This window comes from Spinacia oleracea, chromosome 4 (assembly GCF_020520425.1).
Source record: "Spinacia oleracea cultivar Varoflay chromosome 4, BTI_SOV_V1, whole genome shotgun sequence".
In the NCBI taxonomy this organism is placed as follows: domain Eukaryota; kingdom Viridiplantae; phylum Streptophyta; class Magnoliopsida; order Caryophyllales; family Amaranthaceae; genus Spinacia; species Spinacia oleracea.
In genome coordinates this window covers 56,575,963-56,598,293 of record NC_079490.1, presented here as the reverse complement: position 1 = coordinate 56,598,293, position 22,331 = coordinate 56,575,963, and the positions used below count along the sequence as shown (strand labels likewise).

Genomic DNA, 22,331 nt, shown 5'->3' with positions numbered 1-22,331 from the left:
GGCGACAAATATACATCTCGTTGCCCAATACAAAGTTGGGGCAACGACTTTTACTCGACGCACAAAGTAATTATTGTGCAACGAAATATGACTTCGACGCCCAAATATAGCAAGGGCCTCGACCCTATAGCAACGACCTTTGAGCCGGATAAAATCGTCGCCCTAAACTAAAGGCGACGAATTTCTATGTTTGGGCGACGACTTTTTCCGTTGCCCAAACCTGTTTTTCTTGTACCTAATTGAAAAGCTTACACATCAGCATCTGCACAACAGATTCCGGTTCCGGGTAACAAATTTGGAACCTGTTGCAACAGGTCCCAGTCCCGATTCTCAATTTTTTTGAAACAGGTACCCTGTTGGGTACCCTGTACACATTAATTCTAACATGGAGTACCCAAAATAAGGAACTGGGCCATATAAATTTGTTTCATATTCCCAAAATATAAACAATCCAAGCTAATTTTTGGAAAACATAAATATAGAATTACAACCTAAGCCCAAGTTATAAAACAATCAAAGGGAAAACCGTAAAGTAAATAATTTTTCAATAAAAATATCAATAATTTATTTAAATTTTTAAAATAACAGGTACCCTGAATCAGAACATGTTCCAACAAGTTTCGATTCCCATTTTAAGGAACTTGTTACAATAGGTTCCGATCTCGATTCCCAAAATTTTAACAGGGTACTATGTTGTGCTCAGCCGGTCACCCCTAGTAATGGTCAATGGGTCAATCTTTTATAGACTGTCTAAAAAAGACAAATGGGATAAATAAAAAGGAATAGGGGGAGTATATTAAAAGATAACGGGAGAGTACAAAACACAAAGGACGAGGGGTGGGTTGGATTGAGATTGAGAAAGGAGACATGAGCCAAACCGAGTCAAACATCACGAGTGGCGAAGCGGAAACATTAGTAGAAGCAGCATTGCGAGTGTTGAACACAGCAGACCCCTTTGAGAAGGCTAAACTTGGTGACGCTGTTGCTTGCAAATGGCTTCAAGGCATCATTTCTCAACCTTACCATTCTTCTACCGACCTTCAAATCCCTGATCGCCCAGCACGTCCCGCCAATGTAATCATCTTCTTCTGCAAGTTGTTTTTTTTTTTTTCTTTTTTTTGGTTTTGCAATTGCATTTTACCTATTTGATAAAATGCCTAAGAGAGTGAGTTTTTTTTATTTTTGTTTTTAAATTTTTTATTCATGTGCAGGTCAAGTTGTTGTCCCCAAGTCTTATGCCCAAGTTGGGTAAAGCTGGCAGCCTTCATAGCCGTCAAGCAATTATACACAGTCTTGTGCATACTGAGAGTTGGGCCATTGACTTATCATGGGTAATAATCTTGTCATATCTACATTTTGTTTGGTATTACTGCTGTTGTTCATCACATTTGAAGTAGTTATAAGTTTTTACACATACACAAGCGGCAGTGTGAGACCAAAGAGATATGGAATGAAATGGTATGGAATCTCATACCATAGGCGTATGGGTTCAAATTCCCATACCAGTCTGAAGTTGTTTGGTTTGCTTTTGGAATGGATTCTATATCCTATTCATAATGTTTGATTTATTTTTGGAGTGGAATACTAAACATCTGAACATAAAAAAATTTAATTTGTACATTATGCATCAAAATTAATAAAATACTTCTTCCGATTTTTAATACTCGCAACGTTTGTGATTTCTACACTATTCACATATTATACTTTGACTATTGTTGATGATTTATAGGTAAGTTAAAACATAGTCATGTGGGATCTTGTTAGATTCGTCTTAATATGTATCTTCAAAATAATAATTTTTTATAATTTTTGCTTAAAGAGAATTAAAATATAAATGATTAAAGTTGTGCATTGGCATGCGTGAAAGTGACAAACGTTACGAGTAAAAATGAACTGAGGAAGTATAATTTATATGTTTTTGCACCTCCAAGTCTCCAACCATCTCTGTCCTCAATCCTCATCATATCCCCCATTAATGTACTACTAAGTCCTTCACTCCATCACTGAGAATACATCGTCAATGGTCATCATCAATTCGACTTCCATTAAAACACCACTTCCTCTATCACCTTATTCCATCTGAAATGCCATATGACTTCATCACTGTGAGTTTTCGCCCATGTAACTTCATCGCCAACATTTTTATGAACAAGATTGATCAATACACCTTCATCATTTGCATTCTCTTTGTATCTTAGTGTTTTAATTTACAAATTGAGTTTTTGAATACTCAATTGCCGACATTAAGATGGAGGATACATTCCATCGATCTAAAATAACAGTCATCACCCACGTCCTCGGTCAAGTCGCCGGAGAAAGAGTAAAGTCTGGCCGGTGACGGTGGTTAGATCAAAAGTGGTGATGTGCTGTCAACCTATTGTGTTGGTTTTTTTTAGTTAGGGTTTGTATCTTGGGTGGAATGGATTGTGAATCTTAGGGGGTAAGGTGGGTATGAGATTCTAGGGGGATGGGATGGAGTTAGAAACCCCTAGGTATGAAGTTCCATACCAAAATGTCTCAACCAAACAATAATATGGATGGAATGGATTCTAACTCCATTCCAACCAATTCCAAAAAGCTCAACCAAACACCAGTCCTTTTTATACAATTTAAAATGTATAGATTCTTATCCAAGACCAAATACATCACAAAAGAGGCCTAGAAGTAACTTTTGAGTTAGATTTCGTCAAAACACCAAAATTCATAGTCTATTTCGTGGCTGTAATGCTTATAATGTTATGTTGATGATGCTATGCATGCATGTTTCTTCTCTTGCGTGTACTTTATATTTGATAGTTTGGGCGGCATAACAACGAATCTAGATGGCAAGTTTGATTACTTTGGCGACGGGGAATAAATCTGGTTCTTACTAGTTTCTACTTTGTGTAGGATTTTACTTAGTTTCTTAGCTAGAGTAGTATTTGTGTTAAAGTTGGCTTACACGTTTTTACTATCTTACTAGGGAGAGGTTGTACTTTAAGTTGTTACTAGGATGCTTCATTTACCTCAAATTACCCGTGTTGGATGATTGGATCGTCGACAAATCATGGAATTTTTTCATAATTTAGCCGAGTCAAACACTTGGACATGTATCCGTTCCCGACACTAGTACCTGTCTCCAAATAACATATCCTTTAAGCATATTAGATTTGCTTCTTATTTTCAGATTTGCCATCCTTGCCGAGTTAGTTTTCTACTTGGAATTTATTTATGTTTTCTTAGTCTTCATATGCCTTTGGCTTTTAGGAATCCCAAGCTAGGTATGATTAGTTTTTCTGTTTTGTGTATCCTGTTTAGAGGCCCGATTGACTTATGCTATTAAAATCAGTTTTGGAGTTTATGATGAGCTTATGCTTTCTAGGTTTAGGAAGTTAAACCAAACATACAAACAAGACTTATTACTCACTATTAATTCAAAGGAACACATAAAAATCAGAAAACTCTCTATAATTATGCATCATTAACAGTTCACTTCATCTCGTGTGTGTTGGATTGTGTCAGAAACTTGGTGCTCCAATGATCATATGGAATCCTTAAATGGCACTTAAATTTTCTTCCAGACACCTCAATTGTTTCAAATAACGTATTCATAAAGAATATAGGTAAAAGAGAAGCAAGAGAAGAGAAAACCATGTGATATATCATATGTGCTCAAAACGACCTATGCTCTTGGTATCATACTTTAACAAGGAAAGAAAAAGAGTCAACACAATGTTTAAAAAAGCTCAAGGTGCATTGAGGCGATGAGGATCCTTCTACTCCCCGGTGCACTCTTAATAAAAGTTGAAATATTTGGTGTAAAAGAAACAGTTGTGTGGCTTTTGGTGCGCTGCACCTACCCCTCGTGGAAACTGCAGGCACTTAACCCTTAAAGCCTTATGCGCGCCGTGCCTTTTCTACACTGAGTCAACCCTGAAATATGCATATATATTTGCAACATGAAAATCATATACAAAATTCTTTAAAATCATGAATGTTGTGTCGCTGCACTCCATTCCAATTTTAGACAGTCCCATTTTGATGCATCAGGCGCGTGGATATGTACGTGTAGTCTCATACTTGTGTCTGAGTAACGTATAAGCTCATAAAGCTATATTGTTTTTGGCTTCCCAAAAGCTGAAAAAATAGTTCAAGAATACGTTATGTAAGCTTTACTGTTGAATATTGGTTATGAATTGAGCTTTCTGGATGAGTTTTTGCTCACAAATTACTCTCTGTATACTTCCTCTGTTTTATTTCTGATTTTTTTTTTATAATTGCACCGTTTGATGTTTCACACTTGCCTTCAAAAGAAGTTATGGTTACACTTCGGCTCGCTCATATCATAAAATCACTTTCTTGACCTGGCCGGGGCCGGGAGAAAGCATTAGCAAAAGGAATAGGAATGCCCCCAGCAGAAATTACTTATTTTCGAGATCCCGTGATAAATTCTTCTGATCGCCAATTCATACTAGATCTTACTTGCCAATGGTGATGAACCTAACAAGATCCCACATGACTATTACTTAAGTGTAAATTACAAAAAATTGATAAAAGAGAGTGTGTGAATAGTGTAAAATTATAAATGGTGCGATTATAAAAATAAAAATAAAAATAAAAACAAAGTATCCTTTTGCTGTGGTGCTTCTGTTCTATGATTGATTTGGTTACATTCTAATTCGTATTATTCAACTCATTTTTTTATACTATTGTGTTGGTCTCAATAGCTTCTATATTCCCAATTAACTTTTAAATGTTTTTCAGGATATTATTGCTCGTTTTGGCAAACAAGAAGCAATGCCAAGGGAATTCTTCACAGATTTTGTTAAAGTTGCACAGGATGAAGGTAGACACTTCAGCCTTCTTGCTATCCGCCTTGGGGAACTGGGCTCTTCTTATGGAGCTTTGCCGGCCCACGATGGTCTATGGGACTCAGCGATTGCAACATCAAATGATCTTTTGGCACGGTTAGCAATTGAACATTGTGTCCATGAGGTAACTCCATTTAGTCCCACACACTGATATTACTGTTTGATTTCCCTGCATTGTCCAAAAGTTTACCAAATTTCCACTTTCTAATGTTAAAAGGTTTTATTAGGTGATGCCTTCTGTACAGTGTAGAGCTTTTATCATATTTCTTACCTAGATTGTCATATTAGGTAGTAGGTATATAAAACTATGCTTATTCTGGTACATTTCAGAATCCAAGTACCAAGAACACAATACATCAGGGACTCAGAAACAGAAAGATCGGTAATTTAGAGCATGAATAAAGTGTGTGCTGACATGTTCTCTTTCTTTTTTTGCATAGTAATTTGATGGGAGTTTTGGAACTGTTTTTCTACCTTCTCTCTTATTCTATTACCCTGAGGAAAGGCGAGCAAGAATATGTTTAGTTAGAAGTTATATATGGCTTTAAATCACCCTAAATTTAAACAAAAACAATAGGATACAACTTGACTTTATTAACCAAAGCAGGAGTATTTGTTTTGCACTTCACTCGTGCACAACATTGGAAAACCCATTCAAGAAAAATAGAAATTGAAATAAATCTTATGACTATTTACTCGCAAGCGGGATGAAAAAATCACTGGACTCGATAGCCGGGTCAACGATTTTGAAGACCACTGGACTAGCACAAGGCTTCCCTTGCCTTCCCCATGCAACACCATGATAATGATTCTGTTAGTTGTGACCTTTCAATAGTGTGAATGAGGAAAAACATGGTAGTTTTAGGTTTTCTACATTTTTATGACCCATAAATTAGTGGCATTTGGGTTGCTGATTATATCCCTGTGGCGTTGATTATGTCTTGTTGCTTATGTGCTGTGCAACATGTTGTGGTGTGTATAGCCTATAGGGATTGGTTGGTGACGGTGGATAGAGTCATGGAGTAATGAAATATTGGGTATAGACATTACAAGTGTTGTAGGAAAACCTTGTATTCATGTGAGTTGCACGTGTTTGGTTAAGTAATACCGTAAAATTGTTAGAAATATCGGGAAACAATGAAGTTAGTTAGAATGGTTAGCTATGTAAGATCAGTTGTATTGTGTAAATAATTCATTCATCATATACAATAATCTCTTTCCTCGCTCTTCTTTCCCTTTCTTAGTTCCTCCGTGTCTTTCTCTCTTCTTTGTCCACTACTTTCTGACGTTTAAGTGAGCTTGAAACTCACTGTTACACTATAGCTTTGGCTAATTGATCAATTGATTCAGCTTATTAACTCCAACTGGGATTCAGTTCAATTGATTGCCTCAAATTTTCAATGTTGGCTCCACCAACTTAAAATTTTGTTCATTGGAGGAGCAAGTTAAGTTGATGGAGCAGAAATTGGAGGTTCAAGAAAGAAATTCGAAGAAAGCATGGTGCAGGATGCAGATGATGCTTTTGATTAGAGAACTGAAATATCTAACTGCTAACGTTGAAGCTTCAAGAAGAAATTCTACAGATTCTCCAAGAAGTTCACAACAATCTGTCCCAATTCCACCAGGACCCTAGGGTAGGTGCCTAATCTTGAATTCCCTAAATTTGGTGGGACTAACCCTGGAATTTGGATTAAAAAGTGATGTAAGGATGACCAAAAAGTAGATCTGGCCTCTTTATACATGATAAACGAACCTGGGAATTGGGTTTGAAATTATCTTGCTCTGAAAAGCATGTTGAGTGAGTGATTTTGTAATTGACCTTAATGCAAGATTAAAGACAAGATTGGGATTTAATCTCTATTACATAAGGGAAGAGGGGAGAGTCATTTCGGTAATCCCACTTTTGGTGTCCCCTTTTGAATAGACTAAAATGCCCGTATAACCCTATTGACCAAAAATTATATTAACAATAATTAATAAATACAATAAAAGGGCAAAACAAAAATCAATCAATGCAAAGAATCAATTACGTCAAAAGAAAAAAGTCAGAAAATAAGAAAGGAAAACTACAAATAAATTACTTCATTATAGCACAAATTACTTGCAAAATTCAAAAATTACGCCAGGCAATCAAAGCCCAAAAAAATTACGCCAAAAATTACACCAAAAATTCCGCCATAAATTAAGCCAGAAATTACACTAGGTAATGAAACATTTCACAATTACTCTTATTCATAAATACCAAAACCATCCCGATACCAGTTCAATCAAAAGCCTCTTCGACTCTTGCTCTTGCTCTTGCCAATAGAAAAGACAAATTGTTAGGTTGAAATTAAGTAAAGTTAGATGATGAAATCAGAAACGGAGAAGGAAATATCAAAATCAAGATCAGACGCAACAGCAACAACAGATGGATTTGAGTACGAATATGAAGAAATGAAGATGGAGATGTTTTACGAGTTAATTAGAAGATTCAATCAAGCTCGAGATCGATCATCTTCACCAACATCAACGCTCCGTTCGAACCCTGTTTCATTCGGTTTCCCAATCACGTTTCCCGTGGAGTTTTTTTCCCGATCTACTGAAACTGGGGCAATGCAGCAAAGGGGACTCATTTTTTAGGAGAGAGAAAATGGGTGTTCGGATTTTGGGTTTTGCTACATTGAAGGAGAGAAAAATGGTGGGTTGAGGAGAGAGAATAAGTGGGTTGCAGCATATCCCATAGAAAAAATACGCGGATGCGGTCGCGTTCGCGGTAACGGTCGCGTTGTCGCGGAAACCGCTTGTAACGGAAGAATAGAACGGATCGCGGCTAACGCGGTGTGAATTTTTTGAAAAAAACCACGTTAGCATGTCTAAGCCTTATTATTACATTTTTAGTCTAAAAAGTATTATATCAAGACAATATAACCAAATCTATCCTAATATGAGTGACTATTATATTCTGTGAACAAATAAGCGCTAGAAATATCATGTTTCATAAACTACATAACTAATTACAAAAACATTTTTGGTCAATTTATGTAAAAGAACGGTGTAACGGATAAAAAAACGTCTAACGCGGCGAGTCACCGTTACGTAACGGACGTCACGGGGAGTAAGACGTGATTTTTGTCAAACCGTAACGTAACGGGTTTTCGCGTAACGGCAAATCCAAAATAGGTTACAGAACGGCCGAGTTTTAATTCCATGGCATATCCATTAAATTGACACGGATGAAGTGCAGCACCAGAGAATCAGAACCAATTTATTATATTAAAATAAAAATAAAAATCAAATTAGGAGGGAGAATAATTATTCGAATAATAAATGGGATTTGGGGAGGAGTAAAATTGAAATGAATGCGAATTAAGAAATGTATGAAAGAGGAAATGTGTTGCATTGGGGTTGAAGAAGGGAGGGAGGAAGAAGAAATGAGGAGGAGTGAGATTTACATGTTAATTTTCTTTACTTTAGTACTGTAGTGTAGTTTTTTTTGTCATATCATGTGTATTACATTGTTTAACTATGTAAATGCTTTTAACTAGAGATTATATCTAATTTTTTCTTCATACGAACTATTTGAACAATTTTTCTAGCATATTATATATTGTGATTAGTTGTCATAACACAATTTTTAGTTTTTATATAATCTCGCACGCATAGCGTGCATATAAGACTAGTTGACCTTAATGCAAGATTTAAAGACGAGGTTGGGATTAATGTAGTACTCCCTCCATCCGAATATGCTCGCAACAGTTTGAGTATAATAATATTTTACACAAATTAAAGACGAGGTTGGGATTAATGTAGTACTCCCTCCTTCCCATGTTTGTTTTGACACTTACCATGTCATATACGGTGATAAGTTGTGTTTTGTTATCATTTATCAATTGTTATTTTATTAGAAAATTAGATGTGAAAAGAGATAGTGAAGTACTTCATGTATTTCTAAATAAACGCATCATTTTTATTCTTGGTAACTTTTTATCATATTTCACCCCTTGGTCCCCAATCAAAAATAATTTCATTTTGTTCTTACTCGGTATTTAGATGATCTCTTTTTCTAGGTCACCATTCTACTTTTATTAAAGTAAATAATTCACCCACTTGCCCATTTGCTCTATATAATACTCCAAAAGTTTACACTTGTAACTTCGTGCGATCTCCAATGATGCATTTATATTCAAACAGATGGAGTATTTTCTTTTTTAAAACTAGTTGTTATAGGAGATACCTAGGTATTTTAAAGAATGTGATAAGTGTGTGACACTAACTTTTAGTAGTGGGAGGAGATATGTATTCAAATGATAGTGGAGTGTTTCTAAAAGTACAAGTGTACGCTAATTTGGACACATGAAAATGGAAAGTATAAAACTAATCTTAGACAAAGGGAGTATTTATTGTGTTGTAATTCGTAGTTGATAGTGGAATATTTTTTTAACATGTTTTTGGGTATTGGGTTAATTTCTATTTGAGGAGCTAAGGATAGTGACAGTTCCTAAACTTTGCCCCAATTCCCAGTTTGGTCCCTTAACTTTCAAAAGCGCAGTTTGGACCCTCAAAATGGATAGAAAACGCTAATGATTCCCTACATTCTTAAATAAGATATCCTACATTCTTAATAGTAAAATTTGGTAATATTAATCCAACCTTTGGGCGATTTTCTTTTATTAATCCCACCTACGCCATATTTTTTTATAATCCCACCTTTACTACCCAACGACTTTTATTGGGCTTTAGTGATCGATAACCGGTGAAAAAGTCAACGAGATGGTGATGAATTGATGATGATGACTGAATATGTCGAGAGAGAGTACTGCCATGTAGGGATATATTACCGCCTACAGCAAGTTTATGACATGTTAGGCCCAATAAAATTCGTCGGGTAGTAAATGTGGGATTATTAAAAAATATGTGGTAGGTGGACTTAATAAAAGAAAATCGGCCAAATGTTGGATTAATATTAACAAATTTTTCTTCTTAATATGCCTTTCTAGTGAGAGAATAAAATGTATTGCTAATGATTACTAGGAACAACTAGTGTCATGCGTTGTTCCCCCTCACTTAGGCATTCATAAAGTCTAGTTATTAGGACTAGGAACTCTACATTGGTCGGGGTTCCATAATGAAAAAAATAACAGACTTTTTAACGCATACCTCAGATTCACGCTCAAAGTTAGAATTAGCCATTAGACATAATCGAGAATCTTGAGTTGTTCCTCTATCTAAAAGTTCCTCTTCATAATCTAATCCTTGTTCCCATTTAGGGCACTCTCCGATATGATGATTTAAACTGCCACACCTATAATAATCAGACTCCAAAATTTTGTTAGAAGAATTTTACCTTTATTTTTGTTCGATTTCAAACTTGTGTACATCCTTTTGAATTTTCGAACAATCTTCATAGTTTCTTCTACATCAATGTTAGATTCGTCACTTTCTTCAGCTTTTAGTGCAAGAGAATCCGTTATTGGTCTTTCACCTTCATGAGTTCCTATGTGTAACTCGTGGGTCATCAATGATCCAGCGAGTCCCTTAATGTGGAACTTGGTGAAATCTTCTGATTCTTGGAATGCAGTTACTTTAACCGTCCACCTTTTATCTCGAGGGACACTACAACAACAACAACAAAGCCTTAGTCTCCAAATGATTTGGGGTCGGCTAACATGAATCGTCGTAGGAGATCGTCATTGTCACCAATCAAACCAGAAAGGAGCAGGAAGTAAAAAGAAAAAAGCAAGGAAGAGAAGGTGGAATGAATGAAAGTAAAATAAGAGAAAAATGTATATATATTATAGAAGAAATATTGTAAGAGATAATAAAAAATAAGTAAGTTTAAAATAAATGAATAAGTAAAATAAGTACATTTCAAAATAGCATTTAAAAATAAAATAAAATAATAAGAATTTTAAAAATAAAATAAAAAAATAAAATAAGAATAAAAAATAAATTAAAAAATAGAAAGAAACAGAAACATGAAAGCTCTATAAGTCAAATGAAGTCATCAATATATATTCTCTCCCTCCATTCTGTCCTATCCAACACCATATTTTCCTCAATCCCAAAAAAGCTCATATCGTGCTCAATCACCTTCCTCCAAGTTTTCTTAGGTCTTCCCCTACCCCTTGCAATTCTATCATTTTGCCACCCTTCTATCCTCCTAACCGGGGCATCACTTGATCTTCTGCTTACATGACCAAACCATCTTAAACGATTTTCCATCATCTTAAACTCAATCGGTGCAACCCCTACTTTCTTCCTAATAATCTCATTCCTCAAATGATCCTTTCTTGTATGCGCACACATCCAACGTAACATGCGCATCTCCGCCACATTCATCTTGTGCATGTGACAATGTTTCACTGCCAGCATTCCGTGCCGTATAACAAAGCCGGTCGAATTGCCGTGCGGTAAAATTTTCCCTTCAATCTTTGGGGCATGCCTGAATCACATAGGAACTCTGTGGCACCTTTCCACTTCAACCAACCTGCTTTGATTCTATGGGCCACATCGCCATCCAATTCTCCATCCTTTTGGATAATAGATCCTAAATAACGGAACATTTCAGAGCCTTGGACAATTCTCCCATCTAAGGTAATCCCCCTGTCTCTCTATCTTGGACTCCACTAAACTTACACTCCATATATTCCGTCTTGTTTCTACTCAGCCTAAAACCCTAAGATTCCAACGTTTATCTCCATAACTCCTAACTTACTTTCCACTCCTTTTTTTGTTTCATCAATCAACACAATATCATCTGCAAGCATCATGCACCAGGGTATACCATCTTGGATTGACCTCGTCAATTCGTCCATGGCTATAGCAAAAAGAAACGGGCTAAGTGCGGAACCTTGATGCACTCCAATCGTAATGGGGAATTCTTCGGTCTTACCAACACTAGTTCTCACACTCGTGCTAACTCCCTCATACATGTCCTTGATGATATCAATATAATTCCTCGGAATTCCTTTCCTACTTAATGCCCACCAAAGAATTTCCCTTGGTACCTTATCATACGCCTTCTCCAAATCAATGAAAACCATATATAAATCCTTCTTCTTATCCCGATAATTCTCCATTAGTTGCCTTATAATATGAATTGCCTCCATAGTCGATCTCCCAGGCATAAAACCAAACTGGTTCTCCGAAATTTTCACTGTTCTCCTCAGTCTTTGCTCAATAATCCGCTCCCAAAGTTTCATAGTATGACTCATTAGTTTGATTACTCGATAGTTGGCACAATCCTGGACATCACCCTTATTCTTGTACAAGGGGATGATAGTACTTTTCCTCCACTCTACTGGCATCCTATTACTTTCCCAAATCTTGTTGAAAAGAGTTGTTAACCATACAACCCCTCTCTCCCAAACATCTCCAGACCTCGATAGGTATACCATCGGGCCCCACTGCCCTCTTGCGTCCCATCTTTTTCAGTGCCATTTCGACTTCTCTCTTTTGAATTCTTCGCATAAAGTCTAGTTTAACCATATCCCGAGGGATATTTGTATCCCCAATATCGCGCCCTTGATCCCCGTTGAACAAGTTATCAAAGTAGAACCTCCATCTATCCTTGATTTCCTTATCTCCCACCAAAACTTTTTGATCAACATCTTTCACACTTCGCAACAATTTTCTAACCTCAGAAGGAATAGACTTTCCAAGAAACTCCAACTCGTTTGTAATGTTAGAAAAACAATTGACCATGTTTCGAATTGACTGATAAGGTTCCATTACAAATAAATCATATTTATTCATTATCAGGTTAATTTTAGACATTTTTACTTCGTTAGTTCCTTCATGAGTAATTTGAAGTAGTTCTCAAGCTTCCTTAGCGGTTTTGCAACCCATAACACGATTGTATTCATTAGGACCAAGATCACATTGCAACTATTTAATAGCCCTGGAATTTATTTCAAGCTTTATATAATCAGACTTGTCATAATGAGAGAGTGGTTTAGGAACAACCTGATTTTCTTCATTTGTCATTGTAACTTCAAAGTTCCCTACTTCAATTACTCTCCATACCTGCTAGTTTTCGGCTTTGATGGAGATTTCCATTCTATTCTTCCAGTAGGGATAATATTTCCCATCGAACAATGGTGGTCGCATGGTTGAGTAACCTTTTTTCTCTCTCATCAAATCTTATCTTTATCTTCTACCTCATCAGATTTCCATTCTCTTCCCTCTCTCTCATCAGATTTTATAATTATCTTCCATTCTACTCCCGAAAGTTAGAAGATTTCCATTCTATTCTTCCAATAGGGATAATATTCTTGTAAGTTTCCATCTCTTCCAAGAACTTGACTCAATAGGGTTTTCTGCTTGTTACTGAGTTCCAGCTCTGATACCACCTGTTATTCGGATGGTACACTGCAAGAGGGGGGGTAAATTGTACTAGGAACTTGTAACCAAAATAATTGCGGAATTAAAAAAAAACTAAATGTCAGTTATATGCAACGTGATTTTTCCACAAATCCTTAGGATTCTCTAGTAAATAGGAACCTAATAACTGATTTATCATTATGTACTGATTATTTTATTTTTATAAATATGCGCCTCACTTCGATGAGGCGCGCGCCTTATGCCTGCGCCTAGGGGCCCTATCTCCTTGTTGCGCCTTTTGCCTTTTTATACATATGTCTCCTATTTTCTAGGCATGATCTCCAAGTTCCTAAGAAAAACTTACTAAATGTCAGTTATATGCAACGTGATTTTTTCATAACTCCCTGGGATTCTCAAGTAAATAGGAACCTAATTGTTTTACTTATAAACGTTTATTTAACCTTTACAACCTAGGATTCCCAATTTTAATGGACTCTAGTTAATTAACTAATTTAATTAATTAATCCCAAAATATAAATCTTATTTATCTTATTTAGAATCATAAACTTAGTCAATTACCTATTTATTAAAGACTTTAATCAAATTAAAACTCGTAAAATTTTTTCCTAAATGCACGTTTATATTCTAAGTTAACTGACAATTAGATTAATGCATACTGACATTATATTTAGGATGCAGACCAAGTTCCTAGACACGAGTTCCTCGGACACGAGTTCCACTGACACAAGTTCCCATGACACGAGCTCCACTGACACGAGTTCTTGTTTCCTTACAGTGAAGCCTAAGAATGTAAACTCATACGAACAGACTTCTTCTCTTCGAGTTTCCCCTTCGCAACTGCTACTTCTCTTTCGGAGTTCCTCTAGCTCATCTGGAGTTTCGGTTCTTCCGAAGGAACTATGTAACTTCTAGCTTCTCTAGAGTCCGTCCTTAGGAACTTCTCTGCAGTTCCAGCTTTGGATTTTATGCTTCTTTGTTATAAGCATCTCACAATCATCAACCTCCATTAAACTCTACTATCGATGACTTGGGCACAACTATTCATCAATGATCCTTGCACACATACAACTTGAAAACCACTGTAGTTGATTGCTTTTAGTTTGTGATCATCAAATCCATATTGGCTCTAACAGATGACCTCTTTTTCTTGGTCACGATTCTACTTTTATTAAAGTAAATATTAACCTACTAACCCATTTGCTCAGTATAATGCTCCAAAAGTTAAAACTCATAACTTCGTGAAATCTCCAATGATGCATTTATATTCAAACAGATGGAGTATTATTTTCTTTTAAAAGTAGTTGTTATAGGAGATACTAGGTATTTTAAAGAATGTGATAAATGTGTGACACTAATTTTCAGTAGTGGGAGGAGATATGTATTCAAATGATAGTGGGTCTTTCTAAAAGTACAAGTGTAGAATAATTTGGACACATGAAAATGGAAAGTATAAAACTAATTTTGGACAAAGGGAGTATTTATTGTGTGGTAAACCGAGTTGATAGTGGAATTTTTTTTAATCAAGTTTTTGGGAATTGGGTTAATTTCTTTTTGAGGAGCTAAGCATAGTGACAGTTCCTAAACTTTGCTCCAATTCCAGTTTGGTCCCTTAACTTTCAAAAGCTAACATCGACCAACTTCCATCCATTTGACCGTTAAGTACATTAAATAAAAAGGAAAAATAAAATAAAAGCATTAAAAGGAAAATTTATGTGAGTTAACTTTTATACTTGGCTTCTTTGCCAAAAGTATAATGACTTAGCTTTTTTGCGGAAAATAATTTATTTTTATATCCTAAAATAAACATTTATTTTCTCCCTCCTCCTAACTTTTCATGATCTAGCCCAAACATCATTAACCAAATTAACCCAAATAATCCTAATTAACCCATTAATTTGGTTCAATTGCTAAGGCCATCTTCTAGGAGTTCCATTGATCACAACTTTTTGTTCAGTTTTTTCTTTCTTTTTCTCTTGGACCCGTCAAGGGTTCTGGAAGTACCCATGAAAAGGGTGTCTCCCCGGGAGCGGCTTTGCGCCTTTTGTTACCGGAATAGGCGATCAAGGCTCTAATTTATCAACATACATGAACTGATCCAGCTGCTTTTTATTGCTTAACACAAGATCTGCTGATAAGGTAGGCCCATATAGATGGAATTGAAGAATGGTAGACTATTATGTAGAATCCATGTTTAGGCCTCAATATTTAAAAGTCATCATTATCATTACCCCATTGCCTAAAAGAGGCTCCCGCAAGAAGCGGGGTAAGGGGGAGTCGGGTGTACGCAACTTTACCCCTACAATTTGCAGAGAGGTTGTTTCCAATTGACCCAAAAGCGATAACGGGACGACAACTGGAATACCATCTTTTACTTCATGGAAAGGAAGCGAAGAGGTTTTTAAGAGTCATTTTGATTTAGTCATTACATCCCACAGCCAAAAGAACAAATGAATCTTTGACTCCATCGAAAATGGACAATCTTGACGCGTTATTGGGTAGTTTTGATGATGGGAAGTTGCGTAACAATTAACAAGCACAATCCTGCATCACAAGGAGATTTTTTACTCACCCTCGTTGACCCGTTTCGTTGAAGTCAGGCTCAAACAAAAAAATATATATATATATATATATTTTAATCACAGATCAACAAAAAGTTTTTCAACAATGAAGAGCTCAAGGACAAACTTGTTTCTGCAATTACGGATAAGTTTGACATCAATGAACCAGAGCACTTACCAAAATGCAATCATATATAATTTATGAGTGCTCTTTATTTTTTGAGCGAGTTTTTATTGGAGAGATGATTTAGGTGGTGACGCCGTAACGGTAAGAAAGGCAGAGGAGAGAAGGAGAGAGCTAAGTTATCAGAATTCTTTAGGATTATTAGGTTTAATTATGAAGAGTAATTAGAAACTTTTTTGTTTGGGCTAAGAAAAATAAGTTGTTTTTGTCAAAAAAGCTAAGTCGTAATAACTTATTTTTGGTAAATACGCTAAGTACTAAAAACTAACTTAGCTTATTTAGTTATTTGTCTTTTAATTATAAAGTCTACGTGGAATTCAATTTCCTTTTTTTAACAACTTCAATTCAGCTTATTAACTTTTTATTGAACTTAACGGAAAAACTACACCGTTTATACTTCTAGATTTTTCCATCCATTTTTGGGGATCAAACTGGAACTTTTGAAAGTAGAGGGATCAAACTGAGAATTGAGGCAAAGTTTAAGGACCTTTAGTATTCTTAGCTCGCTTTTTGAGAGGTGTGAATAGGGGGTTTATTCTTAATTGGTTTTTATTTTTTATTTTTTAGAAAGTAATTAGTGAAGTGGTCCCATAGGAAGTGAGAATTGAGAAATAATAATAAAAGTAATGGATTCAGACCTTTCAAAGAACTGCTCTGCAGTCCCAGCTCTGAATTTTATGCTTCTTTGTGATAAGAATCTCACAATCATCAACCTCCGGTGAGCTCTACTATCGATGACTTGGGCACAACTATTCGTCAATGATCCTTGCACACCACGGTAGTTGATTACTTTAGTTTGTCGTCATCAAATCCATATTGGCTCAAAAAACGATCTCTTTTTCTTGGTCACCATTCTACTTTTATTAAAGTAAATAATTCACCCACTAGCCCATTTGCTCAGTAAAATAATCCAAAAGTTAACACTCATAACTTCGTGAAATCTCCAATGATGCATTTACATTCAAACAGATGGAGTATTATTTTCTTTTAAAACTAGTTGTTATAGGAGATACCTAGGTATTTTAAAGAATGTGATAAGTGTGTGACACTAATTTTTAGTGGGGTCTTTCTAAAAGTACAAGTGTAGAATAATTTGGACACATGAAAAAGGAAAGGATAAAACTAATCTTGGACAAAGGGAGTATTTATTGTGTGGTAATCTGAGTTGATAGTGGATTTTTTTTTTAATCAAGTTTTTGGGTATTGGGTTAATTTCTTTTGAGGAGCTAAGCATAGTGACAGTTCCTAAACTTTTGCTCCAATTCCTAGTTGGTCCCTTAACCTTCAAAAACGCAGTTTGGACCCTCAAAATGGATGGAAAACACTATAAGCTAACATCGACCAACTTCCATCCATTTGACCGTTAAGTACATTAAATAAAAAGGAAAAATAAAATAAAAGCATTAAAAGGCAAATTTATGTGAGTTACCTTTTTATACTTAGCTTCTTTGCCAAAAATATAATGACATACCTTTTTTGCCGAAAATAATTTATTTTTATGTCAAATAAACATTTATTTTCTCCTCCTAATTTTATTAATTGGTCTGACATTCTCCCTCGTCCTAACTTTTCATGATCTAGCCCAAACATAATTAACCATAATTAACCCAAATAATCCTAATTAACCCATTAATTTGGTTCAATTGCCAAGACCATCTACTAGGAGTTCCATTGATCACAACTTTTTGTTCAGTTTTTTCTTTCTTTTTCTCTTGGACCCGTCAAGGGTTCTGAAGTTCCCATGAAAAGGGTGTCTCCCCGGGAGCGGCTTAGCGCCTTTTGTTACCAGAATAGGCGATCAAGGCTCTAATTTATCAACATACATGAAGTGATCCAGCTGCTTTTTATTGCTTAACACAAGATCTGCTGATATGGTAGGCCCATATAGATAGAATGGGAGATTATTATGTAGAATCCATATTTAGGCCTCAATATTTAGAAGTATAAGAAAATAATGATAGACCGTACACACACCTCTTGACGCTTTGTTGGGTAGTTTTGATGATGGGAAATTCCGTAACAATTAACAAGCACAATCCTGCATCACAAGGAGATTTTTTACTCACCCTCGTTGACCCGTTTTGTTGAAGTCACGCTCAAACAAAAAAAAAAAGAAGAATATTTTAATCACAGATCAACAAAAAAATTTCAACACCAAAGAGCTTAAGGACAAACTTGTTTCTTCAAGTAACGGATAAGTTTGACATCAATGAACCAGAGCACTTACCAAAATGCAATCACATATAATTTATGAGTGCTCTTTATTTTTTGAGCGAGTTTTTGTTGGAGAGATGATTTAGGTGGTGACGCCGTAACGTTAAGGAAGGCAGAGGAGAGAAGGAGAGAGCTAAGTTATCAGAATTATTTAGGATTATTAGGTTTTATGAAGACTAATTAGAAAAAATTTTGTTTGAGCTAAGTTACCAAAAACTAACACCGTTTGTACTTCTAGATTTTTCCATACATTTTTAGGGATGAAACTGGAAATTTTGAAAGTTGAGGGACCAAACTGAGAATTGGGGCAAAGTTTAAGAACCTTTAGTATGCTTAGCTCGCTTTTTGAGAGGTGTGAATAGGGGGTTTCTTTCTTAACAAGTTTTTTATTTTTTATTTTTTAGAAAGTAGCTAGTGAAGTGGTCCCATAGGAAGTGAGAATTGAGAAATAATAATAAAAGTAATGGGTTCAGACCTTTAGTAATCCGAGACAAAGGGAACAAAGTAATTCAAAAAATTACATCAAACTGGTACAATTGAAGCTTTTGTTGATGAATGTGAGAACCTAAGGTATGTTATGCTGTGCAAAAAAACCATATTTTTCCTGATTCATACTTTCTGTAGTTCTGTGAGGGGGTCTAAAGCTTACTGTTAAACCAGTTGTAATGGCTTTCAAGCCTACAACATCGGCATCTGCGGGTGAGTATGTCACGTTGCAGGAGGTGAGTATTGAGGCTGCTAAACATTGCTACAAATCAACCTACCCGGACTTTTGGGCAGGGTTTTCTAAACCTTACACTGAACGTTTGCAAAGCAGTGCTCTACCACTCAACCTTCTTTCAAATTGAACTCTTGTTCTTCAAACCTGCTAAACTATTTTCTAGACCACAAAGAAAACTTGCAGCTGCAGAAAGGAGAAAAAGCAAGCTTTGGGTCTTCATTACTTTTGTGATACTTGGGAAACATGATTATGGCTTGGAGTCAGATGGAGGATAGCCCTAGGTTTGAGATTTCTGAAATGGACCTTTGCATTTATGTGAATAAACCATGAGAAGAGTTATGGGATATTCAGAGAATAAACCTTTACACATTTTGAGTGATTCAGGCAGTACACAGTTTTGTTGACCTTGAAGTGGCTAGAAGTATGGGATTTAAATTAGAAGCTCTCTCTTCTCAAGTTGTGTCTGTTGCTGATTGGAATCACTTTGCTGGCCAGTTTGTTGTAGAAGTTTTTCTTGGAAGTTACAAGGAACAATTTTCAAGTCAGTTTGGTTATACCTTTTGGAGGATGTGAAATACCAAGTGAAGTGATCTGCCTCATGGGATTTCAAGCAACTTCTTATGGAATTTGATTTTTACAATTCTCATCATGTGTTGTAGTAAGTTAAAACTATTACTGGAGAGCAGCTGTGATAGAGAATAATGGTGAGTTCAACATAGTATTTCCTAAAGCTCTCATTATTAGAATTCATGTAAGTTGCACGTGACTAGTTAAGTAATAACAGAAAGTTGTTAGAAAAATCGGGAAACGAGTTAATTAGATTTAGTTAGATGTGTTATAAGATTGATCACGTATAAGAATTGGAAAAATCACAGATTTGTATTTTTCTATTCTTTCTATGTTGGAAGAATAGGGTTTCAGCAAGTTTTCATTTCCTTTTCAATGCTTCCAGAATGTTTGCCTACAAATTTACTAATGCATGAACATTTGAGAGCAATCAAAACTAAAGACTAAATATTTATGTATCTAGCTGGAGCTTGTTCGTCAAGGCTTTAAAGGGGATATTTGGGATTGGTGCTATTGATAGATGTTAAAAAGGTTCAACAAGGCATTTGTTACTAGCCATCACACGGCTCCTACACCTAATGCCACCTGCATTTTACGAAGGTCTAATACAGTTTTGGGCTTTGTACAAAGGCTAATTATGGCTTGTTGATTAAATTAAATTCTTCAAATCCTTGCTTCTTTTGTTATAACGTCATCAACAAGAAGCTTCTGATCAAACCCCATTGCCTCAGTAAAAGTCAATTTCTCTGTTCCATTCATTATCATTATCATTACCACATTGCCTCAAAGAGGCTCCCGCGAGAAGCGGGGTAAGGGGGGTCGGACGTACGCAACCTTACCCCATTGCAGAGAGGTTGTTTCCAATTGACCCAAAAGCAATAACGGGTCGACGATCTTCTACTTCATGGAAAGGAAGCGAAGAGGTTTGAAGAGCCATTTTAATTTAGTCCATTACATCCCACAACCAAAAGAACAAATGAACCTTTGGCTCCATTGGAAATGGACATTAATTTCTCTTTTCCATTATGGGATATAATTTAAATTGTACATATTCCCTGCATAAAAAGTGAAAAATAAATATATGGGCATGACTGCAGTCTTACTGGTGCAGAGACAATGGTGTTTAACCATCCTTCAGCCTCGATCAGGCTAATCTTGATCGTGTAGCCACAGTACTACCGAATTGCAGTTGAGGTTGCATATCTCTTTTCCCATAATCCCTTTATCAGGTGTGCAGTTCCTACCAAACCAGCCAACAGAGTATCATTTTTCTAGGAAGCATCAACATTTAGCTTAATAGCCACGTTTCAGTTGGTTGAAGCCTGCCTAGAGACATTACAAGATCTGGGGAGAGGTAATCTGTGGGGAGAATTATCAGGAGGGTCAACAAAAGGAATAGATCATATGTTTTTCACTTCCAAAGATTTTAAATAAAAAAGGAAATAATAAGTTTCAAGGAGGGTTGTTCAAAGGGTGGGACAAATTATGTTACTTATGAACGAAGATTTAAAACGTATAATGCAGAAGGTTTCAGAGATGGAGAGAAGTTTCCACACTCTTTTCCCTCCTCACAATCGTACAAGATGTTCCTGCCTTCTTCTGGGTTGATTAGGGGGAAACAGACAGCAATAGAAAAGGGTAGCATGAGGTGTTCATTTATCAGTGATTCAATTTTCTTCGTTCTTAAAAGTGCATCTAAAAGCCGATATCACATACTTTATTATTCAACTGTAAAGACTGCTAGTTGTATGTTAATCATATTATTGCAAATGTAATCATTCCCGGCATTCCTAAGTTCCATATTGAGCAAATTTTATCCACAAAATGGTATGGCATGTGATAATATTCAAATACTACCTCTACTGAAGCTCTTTTATCCTGCTAAAACTGTTGAATGCAGGCTAGGGGACTTGATGTGATACCAACAACCATTGCTCGTTTCCGCAATGGGGGTGATGATAAAACAGCAGATTTACTAGAAACTGTGATTTATCCTGAGGAGATCACTCACTGTGCTGCCGGGGTAAGATGGTTCAAATATCTTTGCTTGAGATGTACAAATCGTTCTCCTAATGAAGAGAGTGGAATCAAGCAAGTTGAGGATGATGATGCAGTCATTCAGAAGTTCCATACAACAGTTAGAACTTTTTTCAGAGGGCCTTTGAAGCCACCTTTCAATGTAGAAGCAAGGAGAGCTGCTGGATTTGTCCCTGAATGGTATGAACCACTTGCTGTCAAAGAGCTAGAGGCTTCTCCCTAATGTCAAAATTCCAACTTAAGAGTGTTGTGTTTTTCAACACCACATCTTTTTCTATTATTTAACCCCCGCTTTATCCTTTTTAGTTGAACTTTGCTATTGTGTGCCGGCAATACCCACCCCCTACATTGATTCTTAATTTTGTGTATTAAGCTATCAGTGTTGTATTGAAACTACAATCCTTTTATTAGGCATGGAAAAGCAAAACCCTGACACATCAAAATTGATCATCTTATCAACAGCTATTTAACACAGAATGGTCGAAATGTAATTAGTTGAGCAATTAGTTTTTGAAAGGACTTAAGAACAGAACTTCTTGGAAATTGATTTTTACTAATCCAAACAAACATGGACAAAAAAAAATTATTTTATAGGAAAGAGAAAATTTTATTAGAATAAGTCATACGGCATATAGAACAAACAAATTTCCACACAAGAACGCATCTAAAATAATATTAAAACAAATGTCTTCTTCAAAACATCTAATTGTATATATACTCAAGATTGGCTCTGAATATAATGGGATATATGCAGCCATGGAACATGGGACATGAAAATTACCTTTCGACGTCAATCGTCTTTCAGTTGAACGGAAGTCTTCGAAGTTAACGCTATTACATCTACACTTCCCGTCAACTAACTCTACTTGAGAGAG

At 35.9% G+C, this 22,331-nt stretch overlaps 1 protein-coding gene across 1 annotated transcript; it reads left to right on the top strand.

The window, feature by feature from the left end:
• Positions 1-793: 793 nt before the first annotated feature.
• Positions 794-21,899, top strand: LOC110803718 (uncharacterized). The gene is made up of 4 exons (XM_022009256.2): positions 794-1,074; positions 1,212-1,331; positions 4,744-4,974; positions 21,320-21,899. The coding sequence occupies exons 1-4, from the start codon at positions 868-870 to the stop codon at positions 21,677-21,679; spliced, it is 918 nt and encodes a 305-aa protein (XP_021864948.1). The 5' UTR covers positions 794-867; the 3' UTR covers positions 21,680-21,899.
• The last annotated feature ends 432 nt before the right edge of the window (positions 21,900-22,331 follow it).